This window comes from Archocentrus centrarchus, chromosome 9 (assembly GCF_007364275.1).
Source record: "Archocentrus centrarchus isolate MPI-CPG fArcCen1 chromosome 9, fArcCen1, whole genome shotgun sequence".
Lineage (NCBI taxonomy): Eukaryota > Metazoa > Chordata > Actinopteri > Cichliformes > Cichlidae > Archocentrus > Archocentrus centrarchus.
The window spans coordinates 18,815,396-18,836,454 of record NC_044354.1 but is presented as its reverse complement, the minus strand read 5'-3'; the positions used below and the strand labels follow the sequence as shown (position 1 = coordinate 18,836,454).

Sequence of the window (21,059 nt, the reverse complement as noted above, 5' to 3'; positions counted from 1 at the left end):
TTCCTCTTTCTTACATCTTTCTCCATCTGAGTGAAGTTATCGCTCATTCTTTGCTGTCCCTTAAAATACAGCAGCTGTTCTTTAGCTAGCAGACACACTGTGTGACAAACTGCACACACTTTTTTTGTTCTTTACGTTTTCTGTCATTTATTGTCCTCACCGTTCCGGCGTGCAGCCTCTATGTAAAGCGCAACTTCCTCTGGCTCTTTCCGGTCTCCGAGCGAGCGTTGCAGGATCCTCTCCCTCTACCGTGTGGGGTGTCTGTTCCCTCCCTCCAACCCTGTTGTTCTGATTTCCAAGAAAAAGACACTCACAATCAAAAGCCGGCTCCCGCACTGACCGGAAATGCAAACGTTTCTCAGACGCATTAAAAATAAAGTAACGAGCTTGTTTTGTAAATGTAAGAAGTAGAAAGTACAGATACTTGTGTACAAATGTAGTGAGTAAAAGTAAAAAGTTGTCAGAAAAATAAATACTCAAGTAAAATACACTCAAAGTGTTTTCAGTGAATCAAACCCAACTATGGATTTTGATGAACATCAAGCAAGTGTCAGTACTAATAAAGATTGGACTTTTTTTTTTAATTTTACCTTATAGAAATACAGAAAAAGTCCCACAGTTTAAAATATTTCTATTAAACAGTACTACCACAATTGAAAAATGTAAAAAATAAAAATAAAAAATTACGGATGCTGTGTAAATGTAAATAAAAACAGAATGCAATGATTTGCAAATCTCATAACTGCATCTACAAATTGTGGAACAGTTTCAGAGTAATGTTCCCAAACATAAAGTTGCAAAGACTGTGAATATCACATCAGCTACAGTGCATAATATCATCAAAAGATTCTGAGAATCTGGAGAAATCTGTGTGTGAAAGGAACAAGGCCAAAAATCAATACTGGATGCCTGTGATCTTCACGCCCTGAGGCACCACTACATTAAACACAGGAATGATTCTGTCATGGAAATGACTGCATGGGCTCAGGAACACTTCCCAAAATCACTGTCTGTGAACACAGTTCACTGTGCCATCCACAAATAAGGTTAAAGCACTATCATTTAAAGAAGAAGCCATATGTGACCACTATCCAGAAATGCTGCTGTCTTCTCTGAGCAAAAGCTCATTTAAAATGGACTGAAGCCAAATGGAAAACTGTTCTGTAGTCAGACAAATCAAAATTTGAAATTATTTTTGGAAAATATGGATGACACATCCTCTGGACTAAAGAGGAGAGGGACCATCAGGCTTGTTATCAGTGCTCAGTTCAAAAGCCTGCATCTCTGATGGTATGACGGTGCATCAGTGCCTATGGAATTGGCAGCTTGCCCATCTGGAAAGCCACCATCAGTGCTGAAAGGTATACACAGGTTTTTTTAAAACAAGACATGCTCCCATCCAGATGACATCTTTTTCAGGGAAGGCCTTGCATATTTCTGCAAGACAATGCTAAATGGTACTGCAACAGCATGGCTTCATGGTAGAAGAGTCTGGGTGCTGGCATGTGTGCAGTCCAGACCTTTCAATCTTTGGCACATCATAAAATAAAAAATAGAACAAAGATGACCCAGGACTGTCGAGCAGCTAGAATCCTATACCAGACAAGAAAGGCTTTGCATTCTGTTTTCATTTACACTTTACACCGCGTACCAAGTTTTTTGGGAATTAGGGTTGTAGCATCATGTGCCATTTGGTATTTTCTCAAGTCAGTTCCAGTCTTTGGATCACAAAGGATGCTTTAGCTGCACAAGCATTAAAATTGGAACCATCAACCACTGAAGATAATCAGTTCAGGCACTGCAGCGGCACACTGAGCAGCTTTACTTCACCAACACTAAACTTTGTGGACAAAAGTCACACTGAACCAACAAGTAATAGAAAAGGAATATTTAAATCTTCAACAGGATTTGTGCCGCTTTTTTTTTTTTTTTAAATTAAAACAAGTTTAAGAAAGAAGTTGAAATAATAAGTATGATGTGTATATGAACAAAGGGAAGACAAAAAAAAGTGCTTTGTTAATCAGAGAGTGTTGTTGCATTAGTAGCAGGCAGAAATGACACACACCTGGCTGGCAACAATCATCTGAAAAAGTGCAAAGTTCACTTAATAAGTCCCTTATTCTCCTTTTTACAACCCAGCAATTACATTTAAAGACTCATGGAAAAGACTCATGTATTCTAGCTCAACTGTCCTGAATTGTATGAAATACTGTGTCTGTTCTTTTTTTTCACCTGTTTTGCAGACACGGGGCATTTTTTATAGTTACTGTGTTGGACATCCTGTATCTTACACCTATTTTAGGCTGTACGAGGGTACAGCTGTACGAAGGTGCAACAGCTTACTCTTCCTTTGGCTCGGTGAATGGCACCACCTTCTTGCCAGCTACAAACACCTCCGCTATGTTACGATCATCACCTGCCACAGAACAAGGAAGGGAGATCAGCATCAAGTAAATGGGTCAGAGTCACACTCTACTGAAATATTTTGGGAACCAAAAAAGTGTCACTCACCCAAATTCAAGAATTTTTCCAAAAGAATCTGAAATTCGAGAGATTATAATTATTCCAATTGGACTTCAATCTGAGTTTTTTTGTTTTGTCTTAATTTATTTCAACAGATTTATAGTGTCCCACTACCAACCTTTGGTTTCTCAGGCTGGATGAGGTCAATAGGCCCATCCTCAGCAGCTACATTAATCCTCAGGGCATCAAAGTCTTTGCCCACTTCAAAGTTCCCCGTTTGGTCATTCAGGGACAAGGCTACAGAAAAATAGACTTCATAAAATAAACTGTTCAACATAGGGACTGAACACTTGATATATTAATCATAATAATAATCATAATCATAATGCCTACTGCAGAACTACTCGTTTTGAATGGCATGTGTATCTTACCTTGGCTGCCTCCCAGTGTGGCTAGTTTGAACACCTCCTCAAAACTGAGTGTTACGTCATGTGCTGGGTCCTGGATGGTCAAGACTTTAGATGCATCCAGAGTTCTCCTCACGGCATCGAGCACAGAGGCAGAATAGCCTCCAGCCACATCTGATGCAGCGCCACAGACACAGACAGGATGGGGCATTGAAATATAAAATATGAAAAGCAAGCACTTCCTTTGTATAGCTTTCTGACACGTGAAATCAAAGCGCCTATCAAATTAAACTTTTTAACCAACTTTGAGCTTGATTTTAAACTTTTACGCTGACCTGCGTGCCAAACCTCTCAGCTGACTGTCCTAAATGAACCATAAAAATGAGTGGTGCAATGTTTCAGTGTAACAGTGTGCACTAGTATGGGGAGTTTACAAAAGCTTAATCACCAAACATCATTACTTCTTTATAGTGTAAAGAAATGGTCTGTTTGCAGAAGTTTGCAGAATATTTAGAATTACACTTGCTCTGCTCCCACCTGTTCCCAGCCCCAACTTCACATTGTGCTTCAGGACATTGCGGACATTTAACACTCCACTGCACAACCTGAAAAGAAAGTGAGAGAGTGAGAGATGGCAATCAAACTGTAAATAAATATTACAGGGAATATTGTTTTACTGCCAGGTGATTATTATTTCAGGACTATTACTACTGACCTATTTAAGGTTTAAATTGAAATCCTTTTAATGCTCGTACAACCTAATTCTACATATATATACACACACACACACACACACACACACACTCAGTCAGATATAGTTCAAGAACTATCAGGTACTTACGAAAAGTTGGAATTGGGACAGTGGGACAAAGATGCTCCTGTCTCTCTGAATAGAGCCAACTCTTCATCACTGAGGTAGCACCCATGGGCCATCACTGTCTGTGAAGCATCAGTGGTTATCAGTATTTATATCATTTTTGGTGCAAAAAAGTCTGTGCGGAGGCAGGGGCGTGCTGACCTTGTCAGTGAGCAGGTTGTATTTGTGATAGACATCTGTGTAAGACTCTGAATCAGGAAACAGCTCCTTCACAAGCTTCACTTCCTCCACATTTTCACTGATATGACTCTGACAACAAAAAGCGCACATCAGACAGAGCAGCAGCACAGTTATTGCATTATGCCATATGTTATTCTGTAATATTTGTATGTGTGTATTTATTTTATTATCTAAATGCCTAAAGGTCCAACTGTTGTCACCAGTTCTGATGTGTATTATATTGTCTGTTAAGGTCTAGATGTTTTTGTAGTAGTGTCACTTGGGCACCAGGGGGCAGAGGTTGTAGACTGGTTGTTTACCCTGTTTGAGGAAGGCCTTAGGGGCACAGGTGTAGGGAATCAGAGCCAGGAGGATGCAGTACAATTTTTCAGCCATGTGTGGTTGTTGGTTCTGAAGGTTATGCCATGTTTTTAATCCTTTTTTTGCACTTTTGAAGCTTTTTTTTTAATCTCTTAATCATGCACTCAAGATTTTGTGGTTTTAAGTTTTAGACGATAAAGTGTTCAAATTATTGGACATCTCAGACCTCAGTTTTTTCCACCACAAAGCACTGGGAATGGATTCAGATTCCCTCAAGTGGCCTTTTGGTGGTTTAATTGCCACCATACCAACATTAGATTGTCTCTGTGGAAAAAGTCGCCTGTAGACACAGCCTAGTTTGGTTGCTACAGCGAACTCACCTGAATGTGCAGGTTGTTATTTTTAGCAATTTCTCCCAGCTGTTTAAGCAAAGCTCCTGTGCAGGATGGAGCGAAACGGGGAGTCACCACAGGCTTCACTAAAGGGTACTACCCCAGAGGAGGTAAGAAGAAACAGACAGTCAGAAAACTTGTTTTTTCTTTCTTCTTACATCTTTGAATAGTCCAATTTATTCCTGTTCATGCTTATTATAGAATCTTACCTTTTTGTTCAGGAGTTCTTTAATGAACCTTCAGAGAGCAAAATAACAATTTAGCTTATTTATTGGTGGCAGCCACATTCACAAATATGAAAATTCATCCATTTTTGCAACTGAAACTTCTACTCATAACAGATCTGCTGGTATTTGTGGTTAATAAGTTACCAACATATTTATGGGGTTTTAATTAGATGTGTTTAGCATATTTTAATGTGTAATTCTGTTAGACTGGGACCTTAAATTTTAGACTGTGAGAAATCCTAAGTGGAATTAGATTCCAAGTTATGCCACAAGGGAGCAGCCCCTTGCTAGTGAGAAGGGTTTTGGGGGGCACCAGTTCTCGTCTTAAGACTGGCAAAAACGAGAGATCGAAACACTTAGTAAGAAATAAAATCTGCTACTAATAAAAACTGCCATACCAAGTACAGGTTAAACCCTTCCTGTAGTTTGCTTTGTTAGGATGTTTTTTTTTGTTTTTGTGCTTTGAAACTGAGCATCTAGATGCTACTGCTAACTGAGGGATTTATGATTCTGTTGATCATGTACAGCAACTTTCACTACTACTGATATTTATTTAGACTCTTTCCCTCCAAGTAATCTTTGAATTAACTAAAATAATCACTTCCTCCAAACCGTCATTGTGTCTTTTAGGCCCCATTCCAAGAACACTGCTCAAAGAAATCCTACAATGCCTTCGCTCTTAAATATGATCAATCTATCTTTATTAATGGGTTACATATCACAAGCCCTAAAATGCCATCACTTGACCCAGCTGTCTTAACTAATTATAGGCTGATCTCCAACCTTCCTTTTTATCTAAAAATGATTGAAAGAGTAGTTGTAAAACAGTCAACTGATCGTCTGCAGAGGAATGGTTAATTTGAAGAGTTTCAGTACGGAATCAGAGGAGTGGACAAATATCCAACCAGAATTATGTCAGAAGCTGGTTGATGGTTAACAAAAGAATCTGGGCAAGGTGCAACAAGCAAAGGGAAATTTAACCAAATATTATTGGTGACTGACCACAACTGTAGTTAACAGATGATGTCTTCATTGCAGGTTGCAATGAAGACATCATCTGTAACCAGTTAAGCTAATTTTTTAAAAGCTTATCATTACATTGTCCATATGGCGCTAATATTACTGTCAATGATATCATCAGATTATTTCCCCATTTTTTTTTTTTATATGGCTTTAATCTGTGACACATTTGACTTCTATCTGGAAAAAATCTGTAGCAATGTATCAGACATAATAGCTTGAAGTCCTGAAACTGGCTCCTCTCTGTTGCAGACTGAATAAATACAGTGTAATTAAACTTGTTCTCTCATGGACTTTCCTCACAGTGGAAGAACTGCCTTGTTCTTATTTGGACAACACCCAACACTCAGCATTATGGTGTTGAATAAATGCTACAATTAAACATATGAAATAGTCAGCACCCACCGGCAAGTCTCGTCTTGAGACTCCTGCAAGGTCTCTTTGTAATGTTCCACCGAATTGTTCCTGTCCATGCACACCTTGCCAACCAAGGCACGCTGTCCAAAGTCATCTGCAAGAAAAGCATCAGTGAGTAAACAGGAACAGAAGTAAACATTAATCCATTTCATTTCCTTGATATCAAAGCTGTAACTGGGTTCATTTTTAAGGAAAAAAAAGTATGCCCACAAAAGATCACAAGGGGTCTAAGTGTTGTGGATGTTGCTTGTGACCATGAAGATATACAATAACTGAAATGAGAACGAGAATACTGTTTTACCATCCGTCTGACTTTTGCTATCAGTTACATATAAAAATGTTAACATTTTCCTAATTAGTTTATGGGCTCGATCACAAGTTTCAAGCTTATATAATACAACATGATGTTCCTTTCATGAATGATGACACACCATGGAATGTTTTAGGGTGTTGCTTGCCACTGACAAGTTGTTAATCTCTATGAGTCTGAGATTAACCTCTCTGCTGTCATATCTGTTTTTGAAAACTAAGATTTTGTGGTGCAACTACGATCAAACAATTTATGTCTGATCTGTCAAAACAGTTTTAAACTTCTTCAAGCTAATGAATTAAACATACTCAGAGCATTATGCAGCATGAATGTTAGATACATGGTTTGGAAATACTGCAACATGCCTCTGTTCAACAGTTGCTGACAAACAGGAACAGCTACCCAGAGCAGGACAAAGTTAAGGGTTCAACGCCCCTGTTTGCGCAAAATGACTCTAAAGCTTAGAACAGCAGGTTTTGATGCATTAGTGTTACATCATTGCAAATTCATGCGAGCATGCGTTCAGTATTACATAATATGCAGGAAGAAGATAAGCTTAAGGTATAAAGGTGAAGGATCATTTCTGTACAGTGTGCACGATACATTTCATTTGAGTGAAGAAAGACAGCTTATTACACACACACACACACACACACACACACACACACACACACACACACACACACACACACGCGCGCGCGCACGCGCACTAAACTCCCAGTCAATGACAATGTGACAGATAGCAAACAATGAAGCGGGCTAATGCTTAAATATCAATATTTAGCTCAAAGCATATGCTTATTAAAAAAAATAAAAGCATGTGCTTATTAAAAAAAATAAAAGCATATGCTTGCGCGTGTGCTTTAGTATGAGAGATCTTACTAGCAATCTGGCCCAACAAGAGAGAGGCTTCAGTATGGATTGTAGCAAAGTAACATGCGGTGGTTGTTCCATTTCTCAGGGTTCTTCTCTGTAAAACACAAGGATCATATCGTGGGATTAAGACCAAATTCAACATTGCTGAGTCCCTCAAATTACAGGCTCACAAATGGACCTAAAATGGACATGATTGGAATCTGGGCCTATTCAACTGGTGCTGACATAACTGTCGTTTCTGAGACTTGACTTTCTAAATCTGTACTGGACAAAGATGTGACAATTCAGGGATTTAACATTTATCGCTCAGACCGTCCCAGGAAAGGAAGTGGTGTGGCAGTTTATGTGAAGGCGTGTCTGGCTGTTCAGGTCTTGTTTTCTAGATCTGTACCTAAGCAATTTGAAATTGTGGCCTTAAGTATTAATCTGTTTGGAAACCAGTCTTTAATTGTTGTTGGCTGTTATCGGCCCCCATCTGCTTCTCCTGAAGCACTATCTTTTTTAGTTCAACTTTTGTCTCATGTGCATTTTAATGAAATCATTCTGGTAGGTGATTTTAACTGGGACTGGCTCTCTTCTGTGTCTGATGATGTTAAAGTGCATTGTTTGTTTTTTAATCTAACCCAAATTATTAAAAGTCAGACACGGCTGAATCCCAAACCCCCAGATAAATCATCTCTTATTGATCTTTTTTTTTAACCAATATGCCACATAAATTTTCCACATCAGCAGTTTTTGTCAATGATTTGAGTGATCACTGCATGGTGGCCGGTGCTGTGAGGAACATGAAACTTTCACGCTCTAAGCTCCGCATTATCACAAAAAGAAACTTAAAGCTTTTTTAGTGAGCAAGCGTTTCTTTATGATTTGATGGATTTTAACTGGGGTTGTATTACACTGATCGACAATGTCGCTTTAGCTTAGGAATATTTTTATGAGAGTTTTATCTACTTTGTGGACAAATACGCTCCTTATCACCGGGTCAGAGTTAAAGGTCGGGACAGCCCCTGGTTCAATTCTGAACTGGCGGGTCTCCTACATGAGAGGAACCAGGCCCGGGCAGCCGCGAGGAAGTCCGACTCTGATGCTGACTGGCTGCATTTTCGTCAGCTGCGTAATAGATTCACTGCCTCCATTAGGAAGGCGAAACGCGATTACTTTTTGGCCTCAACTACAGACAGTCTGAAAGACCCTAGGAGGTTTTGGCAAACTATAAATTCTCTTTCAGTAACAGTCTTTGCTTCAAGTCACACATTGACCACCTGTTAAAGAAACTGAGGCTGAAACTGGGGTTCTTGTTCAGAAACAGATCATGTTTCCCTTTTGCTGCCTTGTTGCTGCCACTTTTTTACCCCACCTGGGCTATGCTGATATCATTTATATGAATGCCCCTGCTCATTCTCTCTGCCAGCTGGACTCAATTTATCATGGGGCATTAAGATTTATAACTGGTTGTAAGCCCCTAACACACCACCACACTGGTTAACTGGTCCTCAATGACCTCACGCAGGATGGTTTCATTTTATCTATAAATCTGTTTCTGGTTTAGTCCGTTTGTATTTATCAAACTACATGCTATGTAAACAAAGTAGTCACAAATTGCATTCTCAGAAAATTATTACCTTCGTTGTTCCATCAGCTCATACTGAGCTTGGAAAAAAGGCTTTCTCCCTTTCTGCTCCATCTTCATGGGACACACTACAGAAGGACTTACAGCTCTCCCATTTTGCCCATTGACTTTAAAATACATATAAACAGTTTTGTCACATCATCGCTGGGACCTTGTCCTGGTTTTAATATCACTGTGTAAACATTTGGCATTTTACTTACTATTTATTGTATTATTTTATTGTTGTAAATTTATTATATTTTTGGAAACAGGTCTCTCTTGCAAATGAGATGCTGATTCTCAATGGGGCTACTTGTATAAATAAAGGTTAAGTAAAGAAAAAGAAAACAACAACTTGTAACTGATGACATTTTGATGGCCACTTATTTTTCCATGTCAGTAAACTCACCACAATTTGAGTGTAGACCTTGCGGGCAAACTCCAAGTCCTTAAAGCGTGACTCCACAGGGAAGGTGTAGGTTTTAAGCCACTGCAGCAAAGGCATGTCCAAGGCTGTGCCAGCATAGCTATACTGTGATGCATGGATGTGAGTGTCTACCAGACCCGGCATGAAGAACTCACTGGAATACAGCAAGCCATAAAAGTGCTTTAAATATATGGTTATTATACCCTATGCAAGAAATCACCTTCTTTCAGTGCAGAGATGCACATCTTTATAATCATATGTGTGGAGCTATATCACAAGCTTTAATGTGACTTATTGAAGTCACATCACATGCTATAACTATGATTAAAAATTTCAACATATCCAGTAACTTATTGATATAATAAACTTACTGTTGTGCCAGTTGAGTGACATCAGATGGCTTGAATCCAAAGGTCTGAGACACTTTTTCTAACTCCTTGCCTTCCCTGATAAAAGCAACCTGATATGTAGCAGAATAGAAATCAGGAGTTAATGGTATACCTGCAGAAAAGTGCTTACAAATAAGTAAAAGAGCTGAGAACTCTGGAAGAAAGGAAAACATCATCAAACTGTTGTATAATTTTAATATGTTTAGCTTCTACTGTATTTTGATCAGCCATTTAATAATGTATTTATTCATACAGAACAACCGAGTCTGTTCTTCTCTGGGCATAAAGAAAATGTATATTAAAAGTTATATATCCTTTTTAAAAATATATATATATATATATACACATATATATATCACACGCTGTAATCAGATAGGTAGACCTACTGGAGGAGTATAATGGTAAGTGTTTTGTATCAGGGGATTTACTGTTGGCCACACTGTCAAAGTTGCTCAGCAACAGCACACAAGAAAAAAATAAAACAGCATAGCATACTAAAACAGACTTACGCCATAAAACGTACCCGATTGAATTATTTTCCATTGAAAATCATCAGAATATCTATCAAATGTAAAATGCAAAAGTGTATTTTTGATATTCTGGAGTACCGCAAACCTTTCCCTGTGTATCTACTCCCAGGAGCGCATCTTCCAGCGTTTGTAGCGCAGTTTGTTGAGTCGAGTGGACAAATGTGCCCCTGTACACAAACGCTATTGGGGTGTCGGGTCGGTCAGAGGTTGCCATATCTTCTCCAGGTAAGTCGCGCTGCAGCAGTGAGATACCGCCTGCAGCGGGAGCGACCCAGGGTTATGTCCACTGGCAGTGCCAAACACCACCTGACAGCAGAGGTCTTGAGCAGCCAATGAGAGGACAGGGTGTAGGTGCTTGTTGGGAATGTCACGTTGTCTTCAGACACGACCAGCGTATGAACTTAATGAGGAATTAGCTGTTTTACGTTTATTTTACTCACACGTGCCTCAAACCGAGGTGCGGTGCGTCAAAGTAGGTTACCCAAGTTCAGGGAATAAAATCGATCCCGAAGCAGCGCCGCAACTTACACGATCCCTCATTTCTCTTGCGCAAAGTCGGACATAATCAGTTCTTTTCAAAAAGACATAAAATAAAAACCTTATTCAGCATCAGTTCATCTTAGAGAATGGCAGCAACGTGTTTTATTGTCACTGAGTTAAAATATTTAAATGAAACCAAGAGTTTAGCGGCTCAGATGGCTTAAATATCTGATCTGAGACCTGTAAAAGTCTCTCCGATTAAGGGTGTTTGAGTTCCATGAGTTTTATGGTTTCATAATTATAATATTTAAGTTAATGAAATTGAGACAACATTTGATAATAAGTACTCCAGAGAAGAAAAGCAATCAGTCTTGGCGTCTTTTATTTTTAAAAAATACAACATATAATTTCAGACGAATGCAAAAATATTATTAATCAGAAATATATCATGACCTGAGAAAGAGAACCATCAACCAGTCTACAGTTGTGCTCGTCCATATACTCATCAGAGGCATCAATGTCATGGCCATTTTGGGCGTTGAATGATTTCTTTGAACTGTTCTTTTTCCAGGGTGGAATTACTGCGCAGCATCTTGTTTTTTGATTTTTAGCTCAGCTTTTAACTCAGTTCAGCCACACATTCTCCTTAAAAAGTTGGTGCAGATGAATGTAAACCTGTTTTTAATTAGGTGGTATCACTCTTTCCTTACCATTAGGCCGCAGCAAGTCAAATTCAACTCCACTCTTTCAGATACATTGGAGGGCAGCACTGGTGCCCCTCCAGGGGTGCGTCAGTTCGCCATTCTTGTTCACCTTGTATACAAATGACCGTGGGTTCTGAGCCAAATCAGCACATTGTGAAGTTTTCCAATGACACTGTCATTCTCAGTCTGCTCACCAAGGATTCCAGTGAATCCCCCCACAGAGCTGCTGCTAGAGTCGTGGCCTGGTGTGATAAGCATTAACTTCACATAAATACCTGCAAGGCTGTTGAGATGCTGTTGGATCCCAGATCAGTTTTGTGCTCTTGGGGTACTGCCACCATGCCATTTTGTAGCAAGACAGCAGAATAACATATTTCCTGCACTTCTTGTAGCCCTGGACCCAATTACTGACCATTTGTGTTCAATATTATATTAAAACAGTCCAAAAGCAGGTCAAATCACATAAAAGCCTATGCCCTCTAGATTGGATACTTGCCCCACCCTCCTCAGTATCATGGATATGACATAGTTTTACAATGCGTATCATACTCAAATACAGCTTTATCTATCCATGAAGCCAGATGACACATCAATTAGTTAAACTGCAGGAAATGGTAAATGGACTAGTTCTTATATAGCACTTTTCTACTCAGTCTGAGCACTCAAAGCACTTATATCAAAGCACTTATACAACATTTACCCACGCACACCCATTCATACAAGCACTTCCAATATTAACTAAGCTAAGTGCTTTAATTATCTAACATTCACACACATTCACACTCTGACGGTTGCGTCAGAGAGCAACTTGGGGTTAAGTATCTTGCCCAGCCTGGAGTAGCCAGGAATCGAACTGCTGACCTTCCGATCAGTAGGTGACCTGCTCTACTGAGCTACAGCTACCCCTTAAAGAATATCTTAAAGACATAAAGACCAGGATGACCTCTAATTTCCTGCTTCTAAATTCAGATAAAACTGGAGTTATGGTACTCAGCCCCACAAATCTTAGAAACATGGTGTTTAACCAGATACTTACTCTGGATGGCATTACTTTGGCGTCCAGTAACACTGTGAGAAATTTTGGAGTAATTTTTGAGCAGTATATGTCCTTCAATGCACATATTAAGCAAATATATAGGATTGATTTTCTGTATTTGCTTAATATTTCTAAAATTAGAAACATCTCAGAGTGATGCTGAAAAGCTAATTAATACATTTAATACTTCTAGACTGGACTATTGTAATTCATTATTATCAGGCTGTCATCAAAGCTCCCCGAAAAGCCTTCAGCTGATTCAAAATGCTGCAGCTAGAATGCTGACAGGGACTAGAAAAAGAGAGCATATTTCTCCCATATTGGCTTCTCTTCATTGGCTCTCTGTTAAATCCAGAAATGAATTTAAAATTCTTCTTCTCACATACAAGATCTTGAATAATCAGGCTTACCTTAAAGACCTCATAGTAACGTATCATCCCAATAGAGCACTTCGCTCTCAGACTGCTGGCTTACTTGTGGTTCCTAGGATACTTAAGAGTAGAATGGGAGGCAGAGCCTTCAGCTTTCAGGCCTTTCTTCTGTGGAACCAGCTCCCAATTTGGATTCTCTATTTTTAAGATTAGGCTTAAACCTTTCCTTTATGATCAAGCTTATAGTTAGGGCTGGATCAGGTGACCCTGAACCATCCCTTAGTTACGTTATAACAGGCCTAGACTGTTGGGGGTTTCCTGTGCTGCACTGAGTGTTTCTTTTCATTCACCTCTTTTCACTCTGTTTATACCCCACTCTGCATTTAATCATTGGTTGTCATTAATCTCTGGCTGTCTTCCACAGCATGTCTTTTGTCCTGTCTCTCTCACAAACAGCTCCTTCCTCAGTCCAATAGAGAAGTTTTTCTCTACATGGAGGTGGAAGGTGTTTGACCACCAGCCCTACGCGAGGGAGAATATGCTGGAGGCAATGGAACACGCATGGGATAATGTTACTGCAGAGTCCTGTCAAGGCTGGATTTGGCACGCAATGGGGGTTTTCCCCCCATTGCGTGGCATGAGATTGCATTGCCTGTGATTTGGGTGAGGTCCTCTGGCCAGACCACACACACAAACATGATGGTGCAGAATGAATCTGTTGTGCAGTGCTGTGCTTTTCATGTGTTTTTTATTTTTATTTCTTTTTTGTCTACATTCAGCATTGTCATATAACTCTGACTATGGCAGTGTTTGACTGTATAAACCTGGAATAAAAGAGGGGTAAAATACGAGAGTTTCCTGGCCAAAACGGGAGACTTGACAGGCAGGGTTCTAGCCAGAAATTTTTTTCAGCCTGGCACCAATATTGACCAAGGTGAATGTGTAATCTACATGGGAGCTGTTTTTTTGTGAACATATTTTATAGCAGGCACCAAATGCTTCTCAAATCATATGAATTTAACATGAAACTCTCACACGCACATGGTGTGCCTGCCAACGTAGGATGCAACATTAATCTCCCCCCTCCAGAAACCTCTGTCACCATTAAACAATCTGATGTTACCAAACAAAGCATCCTCATCCACAGAGCACACCACATGGGTCTGAGTCCCCTGCACTCAGACACAAAAGCAAAGGACTTGAGGTAAATAAACACATAATATAAACGCAACTTTAGCTAAGGCATATTCAAGGTAAGACAAATTTCATAAGTGTCAGCATCCTTCACACAGTCATTCAGTCCTCATGGTGTTGCAGCATCCTCTTCAGGCGGCGGAGGTTGAATCTCACTGACTTGCTTCCCAATTGTGACTATGGCTGAAACCAACTTATGGGTGTTTATCCTGTTACGTCAGTAGACCAAAAACCAGCCAGCAACCAGATGACACCAGAATCCAATTCTTGTACCAAACACTGGGCCAGCACCCTCTCATGTGTTTCCATGGTCTTACTGTAGTACGGTAGTAGCAGATAAGTAATATCAATAATAGTGGGGGAGCTTTCAATGAGTGTCTTTTCTCAAAAATAGGGGTCACTGCTTATATAGAGTTTAATCTGTCCCTCAATTAGATGTTTTTTTTTTTTAATGCAAAGAAAACAATCTACAGGTTTGTAATTGTAATCTAGTCTGAGTCTTGTTGAGGTTGTATTTTGAAACTAGTCAATGTAAAACCTGGAAGGATGTCAAAGATCCTTTGTTTCTTTTAACTGATACGGGGTCAAGGATGTAACATGCTTGCTTACATGTGTCTCTGTGACTGCATTTGATCTTATCTAAGTGCTGCTGGTAACTCTTAAATGAGCATCTGCTTAGGTGGGCTTTCAGTATTCGCTCACAGGCTGTTATTGACACTGAGCATCTGATCTTAGCCTCAGTGCCACCCAGATGCCACTTGGGTGGGTGGGGGAGATAACAGGTCTATGCTATAACATACAGTCAGTGGATTTTAAACCCAGCTGCTGTTATTTAAAAGAAAAAAGTTGCCATGGTAACAGCAATTTTTAGATCTATGTTTAAGCATGGGCAGCATGGTGGCGCAGTGGTTAAAGACATGCACTTACTGGGGTTAGGTTAATTGGCTAATCTAAATTGCCCATAGGTGTGACTGAGCGCGTGAATGTGAGTGTGAAAGGTTGTCTGTAACTCTGTGTTGGCCCTGCAACAGGCTGGCGACCTGTTCAGGGTGTACCCTGCCTCTCCTGGTTTGCACAGTGCAGTCTTGTAAAGCGTAACCAAAGAATTTGATTGCAATTTAGTGTAATATCATCTGGACTTCCTTGATACACAAAGATGCCACGCGGGGTTTTTAGAAAAGCTGCACAGTTCATCAGATCACACCTGGGACGATCTCAGTCACCAGATTCTACGCAAGGTTTGGTGTCCCAGACTGAAATTCAGCAGAACACAGCTGAACAATCCAGCTCTGCAACTGGGAGAAATGCCTCTGTGTTATCGCCAATAAAATCTGATCAAACTCAAGTCAAGTCACTGAGTTTCACTCAGTTGTTCAGTTGCTGTTTTAGAGGCTCGGAACAATTGGATGAAACTCAGGACATAGAAGAACAACCCACCTTTGCGACTGAGCAAAATGTCTCTGAGTTATCAGTGCTAGAATCTGATCCAACTCTAGCCGAGTTAGATGATGATCATCCTGAGCCCAGAGCCTCGGAAGAACTGGGAGAAACTCAGAACATGGCAGACCAACCCACCTCTGCGACTGAGGGAAATGTTTCTGAGTTATCAGCACTAGACTCTGATCCCACTCTAGCCGAGTTAGATGATCATCATCCTGAGCCCAGAGCCTTGGAAGAACCGGGAGAAATTCAGAACATGGCAGACCAACCCACCTCTGCGACTGAGGGAAATGTCTCTGAGTTATCAGCACTTAACTCTGATTCAACTCTAGCCGAGTTAGATGATCATCATCCTGAGCCCAGAGCCTTGGAAGAACTGGGAGAAACTCAGAACATGGCAGACCAACCCACCTCTGCGACCGAGAGAAATGCCTGTGAGACACAGGAGGTCTCTAGAAGTACATCCTCTCTGACAAATGAAATTCAGAAGAGGAAAGAAGAAAAAAGAAAGAAGAAGCAAAGAAGAAGAGAGGAAGAAAATCCTGGCCTCGGGCTTGTTCCCACATGTTTGAGAGGAGATATTACAGTCTTCAGTTTTCTAACTGAAACAGAAGCTCCTTAAAAAGTTTATTCTGGAGCCAGAGCCGTTGTCCCGTGTGTTGGCTGAGGAACAATCTTTATCCTGAGGCCATGGATCAACTGCAGGACTGCAATTCTACAAAAATCTTCAATGGTCTGGCAAAGAAGTGCAGCTCTCATACAGAGATTGTTGGTTCCAGAAGACCTCAGAATAGCTGCTAAAATTTGTATTTAAATTATTGGTCGTAGAAGACCTATTTCAATTGGTTTGTATTCTAAATTTTAAGATGTAGTTTTTATATAACCAAAACAGCAATTGCCGCAAGTAAATGAAACCAACCAGTCACGACAGATGGCTGCCCCTCCCTGAGCCTGGTTCTGTCGAAGGTTTCTTCCTGTTAAAGGGGAGTTTTTCCTTCCCACTGTCGCCAAGTGCTTGCTCATAGGGGATCATTAGATTGTTGGGTTCCTCTATAATACTGCTGGGACTCTGCAGTATTATAGAGGCTTGGGGAAATTGCTGTTTTAAACTGAATGTACATAAATAAACTTAAAAAAAAAAAAAACACATGCAATAGAGAACTGTTCTTTTTTTTTTTTGTCTTACTCCTCCTGGAGATTGGCCAAATGTCTTGAAATCTAAGGAACTTTCTTTATAAGTACACATTTCTGGTGCAGAAGAACAAATGAAAGTGCACAGGGAACATGTTTTTGAAGGCAAAAAGAAGAAGGGGAAAAAAAACCCTAAATAGTTTTGCCATGGTAACCAGAAAAAAGAGGATGGAGCATAGAGCGCTGCTGCTTCTGCTTCTTCAGGATGGAACTTCAGACTACTAAAACATCCTCAGACCAGGGTTATAATAGTTTTGGATATTACATTATAGTTTAGTTTTAGTTAGTTTTTACTTTTTTTTCTCTAATTCAGTTAGTTTTAATTAGTTTTCAGAGTGGTTTTGCTCGTTTTTATTTTTGGTTTTATGCTTAGTTTTAGTTAGTTTCAGCATTAGATTTAGTATTTTCATACTTAATGAGATACCCTTAAAGAAATATATTCAACAACCAACTGTTCACAGACAGCAGCATTAGGTGCTAAATGTGTGTAATATTAAGGACACACATGAACATAAACAGGGAGAAACAAAGAAAAAATATGAAGTCCAAAACTCGATAAATTCTACAATAAACAATGAAGTTCAGCCTCAGTGCAGCAGATTAACAACAGCTACATGTGGTGTTTGACAAAAACAAGCTCTTTGAAGGAGTCAAAGCTCAAATCCAGCTGCATCCTGATGTTCTCCGCCACCTGGTGCTGCTTCTGTTTTGGAGCTAGCTTTGTTAGATGCTTGCTAATTAGACTTGCAGGGTCTTTGCGGCCTCTGTTGCCTATGGAAGTGGCTGACCTCATGTCCGCATTTATGTGTGTTAACTACCTTGTGGTTGTGTGCTGGGGGTTTTTCAGTCCTTGCTCTTTGTGCTCAGTTTTTTGGCTGCAAGCATATTTGTTCCTGTTTTTTCACTTTCTTCATTTCCTCACATCCATCCCGATAGTTTCAGCAGTCTCCCTCCAGGAATTTGCTGACATCTGTAGTCCTTATATTGATGCTTTGATTATTATTCCTGATTGTTATTCTCTCACTGATAAAGTAGCCGGAAACGCACAAGGACTAAACAGGTTAATCACAACGTTGCAGCTGCGTGGACCCGATGATTAGTCACGTTTCTCTGGAGGTGCGCCAGGTAGGATGAGAGCGGTTTCCATAGCTGCCTTGTGTGTGCTTCTCAGCTGGACGTTGATGTTGGTGTTTTTTTCCTGACTAAGAAGTGTTCCTCACATTTTTCATTATCCACAACAAGACACTCGATTCTATCTGTGCTGTAGTAAAAATAAAAAACAACTCTGGTGCTTTCTCTGCAGACCGCTGCAATTACTTTGAGGAGCAGCTCGTGTGCGCGCATGCACATGCGCACACAGTTGCCCGATGGCGTTCCGAGCTTAAATTCGGAGAGCTAAAAAAATGATTTCATATCAATCCACAAGACTTTAAAAAAAATTACAATGTCTATAATTTCAGTTAATTTTAGTTAGTTTTGTAAACTCACAATTCAGTTTTAGTTAGTTATCGTTTTTTCCTTTTAATTTTAGTTTTTATTTATTTCAGTTAAGGACAATGTTTTTTCAATTTCAGTTTTCCTTATTTCGTTCGTTTGTTAACTATAATAACCCTGCTGCGCTCTCATCAGGATCAGATACATCGTGATGGCCCAATAAGTGCCATCAGATACCGTTCCCCCTGTGTTAAACTGTGTTTGACCTTTCACGGTGCCCGTAGTTTTCTTGCGGCGCAAGCACGCACGTTTTTTGCCGCCTGGGTGGCAAGGAGACGCTAGGGTTAACCGTATCTGACGGGGAAACGCGAATCGACCTAACACCAGTCGTCATTTCGATTTCCCTCAAAATCAAGCCCGCGCAGACCGTAGGGAGATCAATCATGCACATTGTGAACTTTCCATGCTCTGTGGTAGATTGCAAATTGAAGTGAAATAATACAGGTGCAAACAGCAATTAAAGCAGCAGCGATCTAGCCAGGGCGGAGTCTGCGGGGCGGGCACCTGTTTGCTAAATGCAGTCACAGCAGAGCTCCAAAAGTGAAGAGGTGAAATCCTCAGCCCTGCTCGAGGGCGTCTCAGCTCGGAGATCAACCTAGCTAGAACACTGGACAGGTATGAATTATGTCTAAGTTTCAACCATCTAGCAGTTAATTTGATGTGAAGTTGAAGAATTTGGAGGTATTCCATCTTCTTGATTATTCCATCCACTTTGTGCAATGTACCAGTACCACTGGCAGCAAAACGGCCCTAGAGCATGATCCTACCACCACCATGCTTGACAGCTGGTATAGTGTTCCTAGGTTTGAAAGCCGCACCTTTTACTCTTAGATCTTCACTCAGCCTTTTGGACTTTTCCACTGTTCTGAGTATTGGTCAATACATTGAGTGCTGTCAAACCCTTTTTATGCTGACCAAGAGAAACCAGTTGTAGTCAGTTATGATCAGTAATGAGAAGTTGATAGGCTTTGGTCTTGCCAAGTTAAAAGACACTGTAGAACCTTCAGCACCACTTATTAAAATATTTATTTGAGTGTATGTATACATCTGAAACTGTATGTATACTTTTGAGCCTGTGTGGATCAGAGAAAATTATACATAAATTCAAACTTATAAATACCCGACCACCCATTTTTATCTTAGAGGGTTAAAAAGTGGACCTACGTGTTCTTTATTGTACACAAAATTATTTGAACTATCTCATCTTTTATGTCCAAGCATACAAGAAGGTGGCTTAAATAATACAGGATGTGACCTGTTCCTCTTTTTCAGTTTAGATTACCCATGTTTGGTAAAGGTTGTAGACGTTTTACTCCCATTAAACACTATTTGCTAGAGTTTTGTCAATAACAAGGTAATAAGCAAGTGGTTATCGGTAATTATAAGGCACTAGTAGGGTAAATAAAGAGTAAAACAGCTAGAGAATATCTTAATCTTAAAATATCTTTTGCTAATATAAGGGTTTATATTTGTAATTTGGCAGCCCAAAACATGACCATAACATGGCAACTGTGAGGCCGCAACAGGTGATAAAAAGCATTAGATGTTATAACTTCAAAAACCCGGTCAGTTTCTCTCAGAGTTTGTTCATTTTCTGATTAATATGCATGCAATCAGCATGCAGTAAGTAAGCACTGGCTATCTCACGCACAGTGTTGAAGAGAATATTGAAGACGAACCCGTTAACACACGGTGGTCGTTCTGGCAGACAACAAAAAATTGCACATTATAACTGCCAAGGAGGCAAAATGCATTGTTCATTTGTACCGCATTAAACTTAAGTGAAAGGGCATCTCAGCTTAGGTTTATAGTTTGCATGAAACCCTGTAACACTCAACTAGTGGATCTTATGATGACACTGTTACCTCATACAAAGTTACCAAGATAATTCTGGAAGCCTTTTAGTTGGAAAATACTCGTGTCAGCATCAAGTGAGAGGGTTTTTTTTTTTAAATATTATTTATTATCAGTCACGAGCGCATAAGTAGAATAAAAGCATGTGATGCCGATTTTTAAGGGAACCCTATGAGCTCAGTGATGTGATCACCCGTTTTTTTTTCTTCTCTTTCACAATGACTCATTTGCTAATGAGGAATTACTATTTGAAACAGTGCCACATGCTTTTAAATGTATGACACCCACATGATAAATTACAACACATTAATTTTAGATGACAGCAGCATCCACAGAAGGAACTATTTTTGAAATAACTCTAGGTTATTGAGTAATGGGAAGTATAGAAGTGTGCTTACAGATTTCAAACTGCAGTGCTCTTGCACCAAACAGAAAAAAACAAAACAAAACAAAACAGTGTATTTGTAGCACTTCTTCTCACATACACTCACCGGCCACTTTAAATACAATTCAATATAGGTATGCGGACATGGTCAAGACATCCTGCTGAAGTTCAAACCGAGCATCAGAATGGGGCAGAAAGGTGATTTAAGTGACTTTGAAGGCAGGAAGGTCGTTGAAACCAGACAGGCTGATCTGAGTGTTTCAGTAACTGGTGATCTACACTCAGCCATCTCTTGATTTTAGCCAGAATCACCCAAAAAAAAAAAAAAAAGAGAAAATATCCAGTGTGCGGCAGTTCTCTGGGCAAATTGATGCCAAAAATCAGAGGAGACTGCTTCAGGCTGATAAGAAGGCAACAAGTAACCACTTGTTGCACCTGCAAGCCGAGGTATGCAGAAGTGCATCTCTGAACACACAACACTTCCAA

At 39.9% G+C, this 21,059-nt stretch overlaps 1 protein-coding gene across 1 annotated transcript; it reads right to left on the bottom strand.

Annotated features, from left to right (window-relative positions):
* Nucleotides 1-233: 233 nt before the first annotated feature.
* Nucleotides 234-10,704, bottom strand: gda (guanine deaminase). Its single transcript, XM_030736955.1, has 15 exons — nt 10,510-10,704; nt 9,877-9,965; nt 9,488-9,659; nt 7,476-7,563; nt 6,272-6,377; nt 4,829-4,856; nt 4,608-4,715; nt 3,889-3,996; nt 3,712-3,809; nt 3,408-3,475; nt 2,895-3,044; nt 2,642-2,760; nt 2,512-2,539; nt 2,344-2,416; nt 234-288 (listed from the first exon to the last, which is right to left on the bottom strand). Exons 1-15 carry the CDS (start codon nt 10,636-10,638, stop codon nt 246-248), a joined length of 1,407 nt encoding a protein of 468 aa, XP_030592815.1. The 5' UTR covers nt 10,639-10,704; the 3' UTR covers nt 234-245.
* Nucleotides 10,705-21,059: the final 10,355 nt, after the last annotated feature.

Excerpts from the sequence above, each read along its gene's own strand:
- gda (XM_030736955.1), bottom strand. The coding sequence starts at position 10,638 with ATGGCAACCTCTGACCGACCCGACACCCCAATAGCGTTTGTGTACAGG. Across the intron at positions 9,966-10,509 it reads GAGTAGATACACAGGGAAAG|GTTGCTTTTATCAGGGAAGG; the intron begins GTTTGCGGTACT and ends GCTACATATCAG. Across the intron at positions 2,417-2,511 it reads GGAAAAATTCTTGAATTTGG|GTGATGATCGTAACATAGCG; the intron begins GTGAGTGACACT and ends GTTCTGTGGCAG.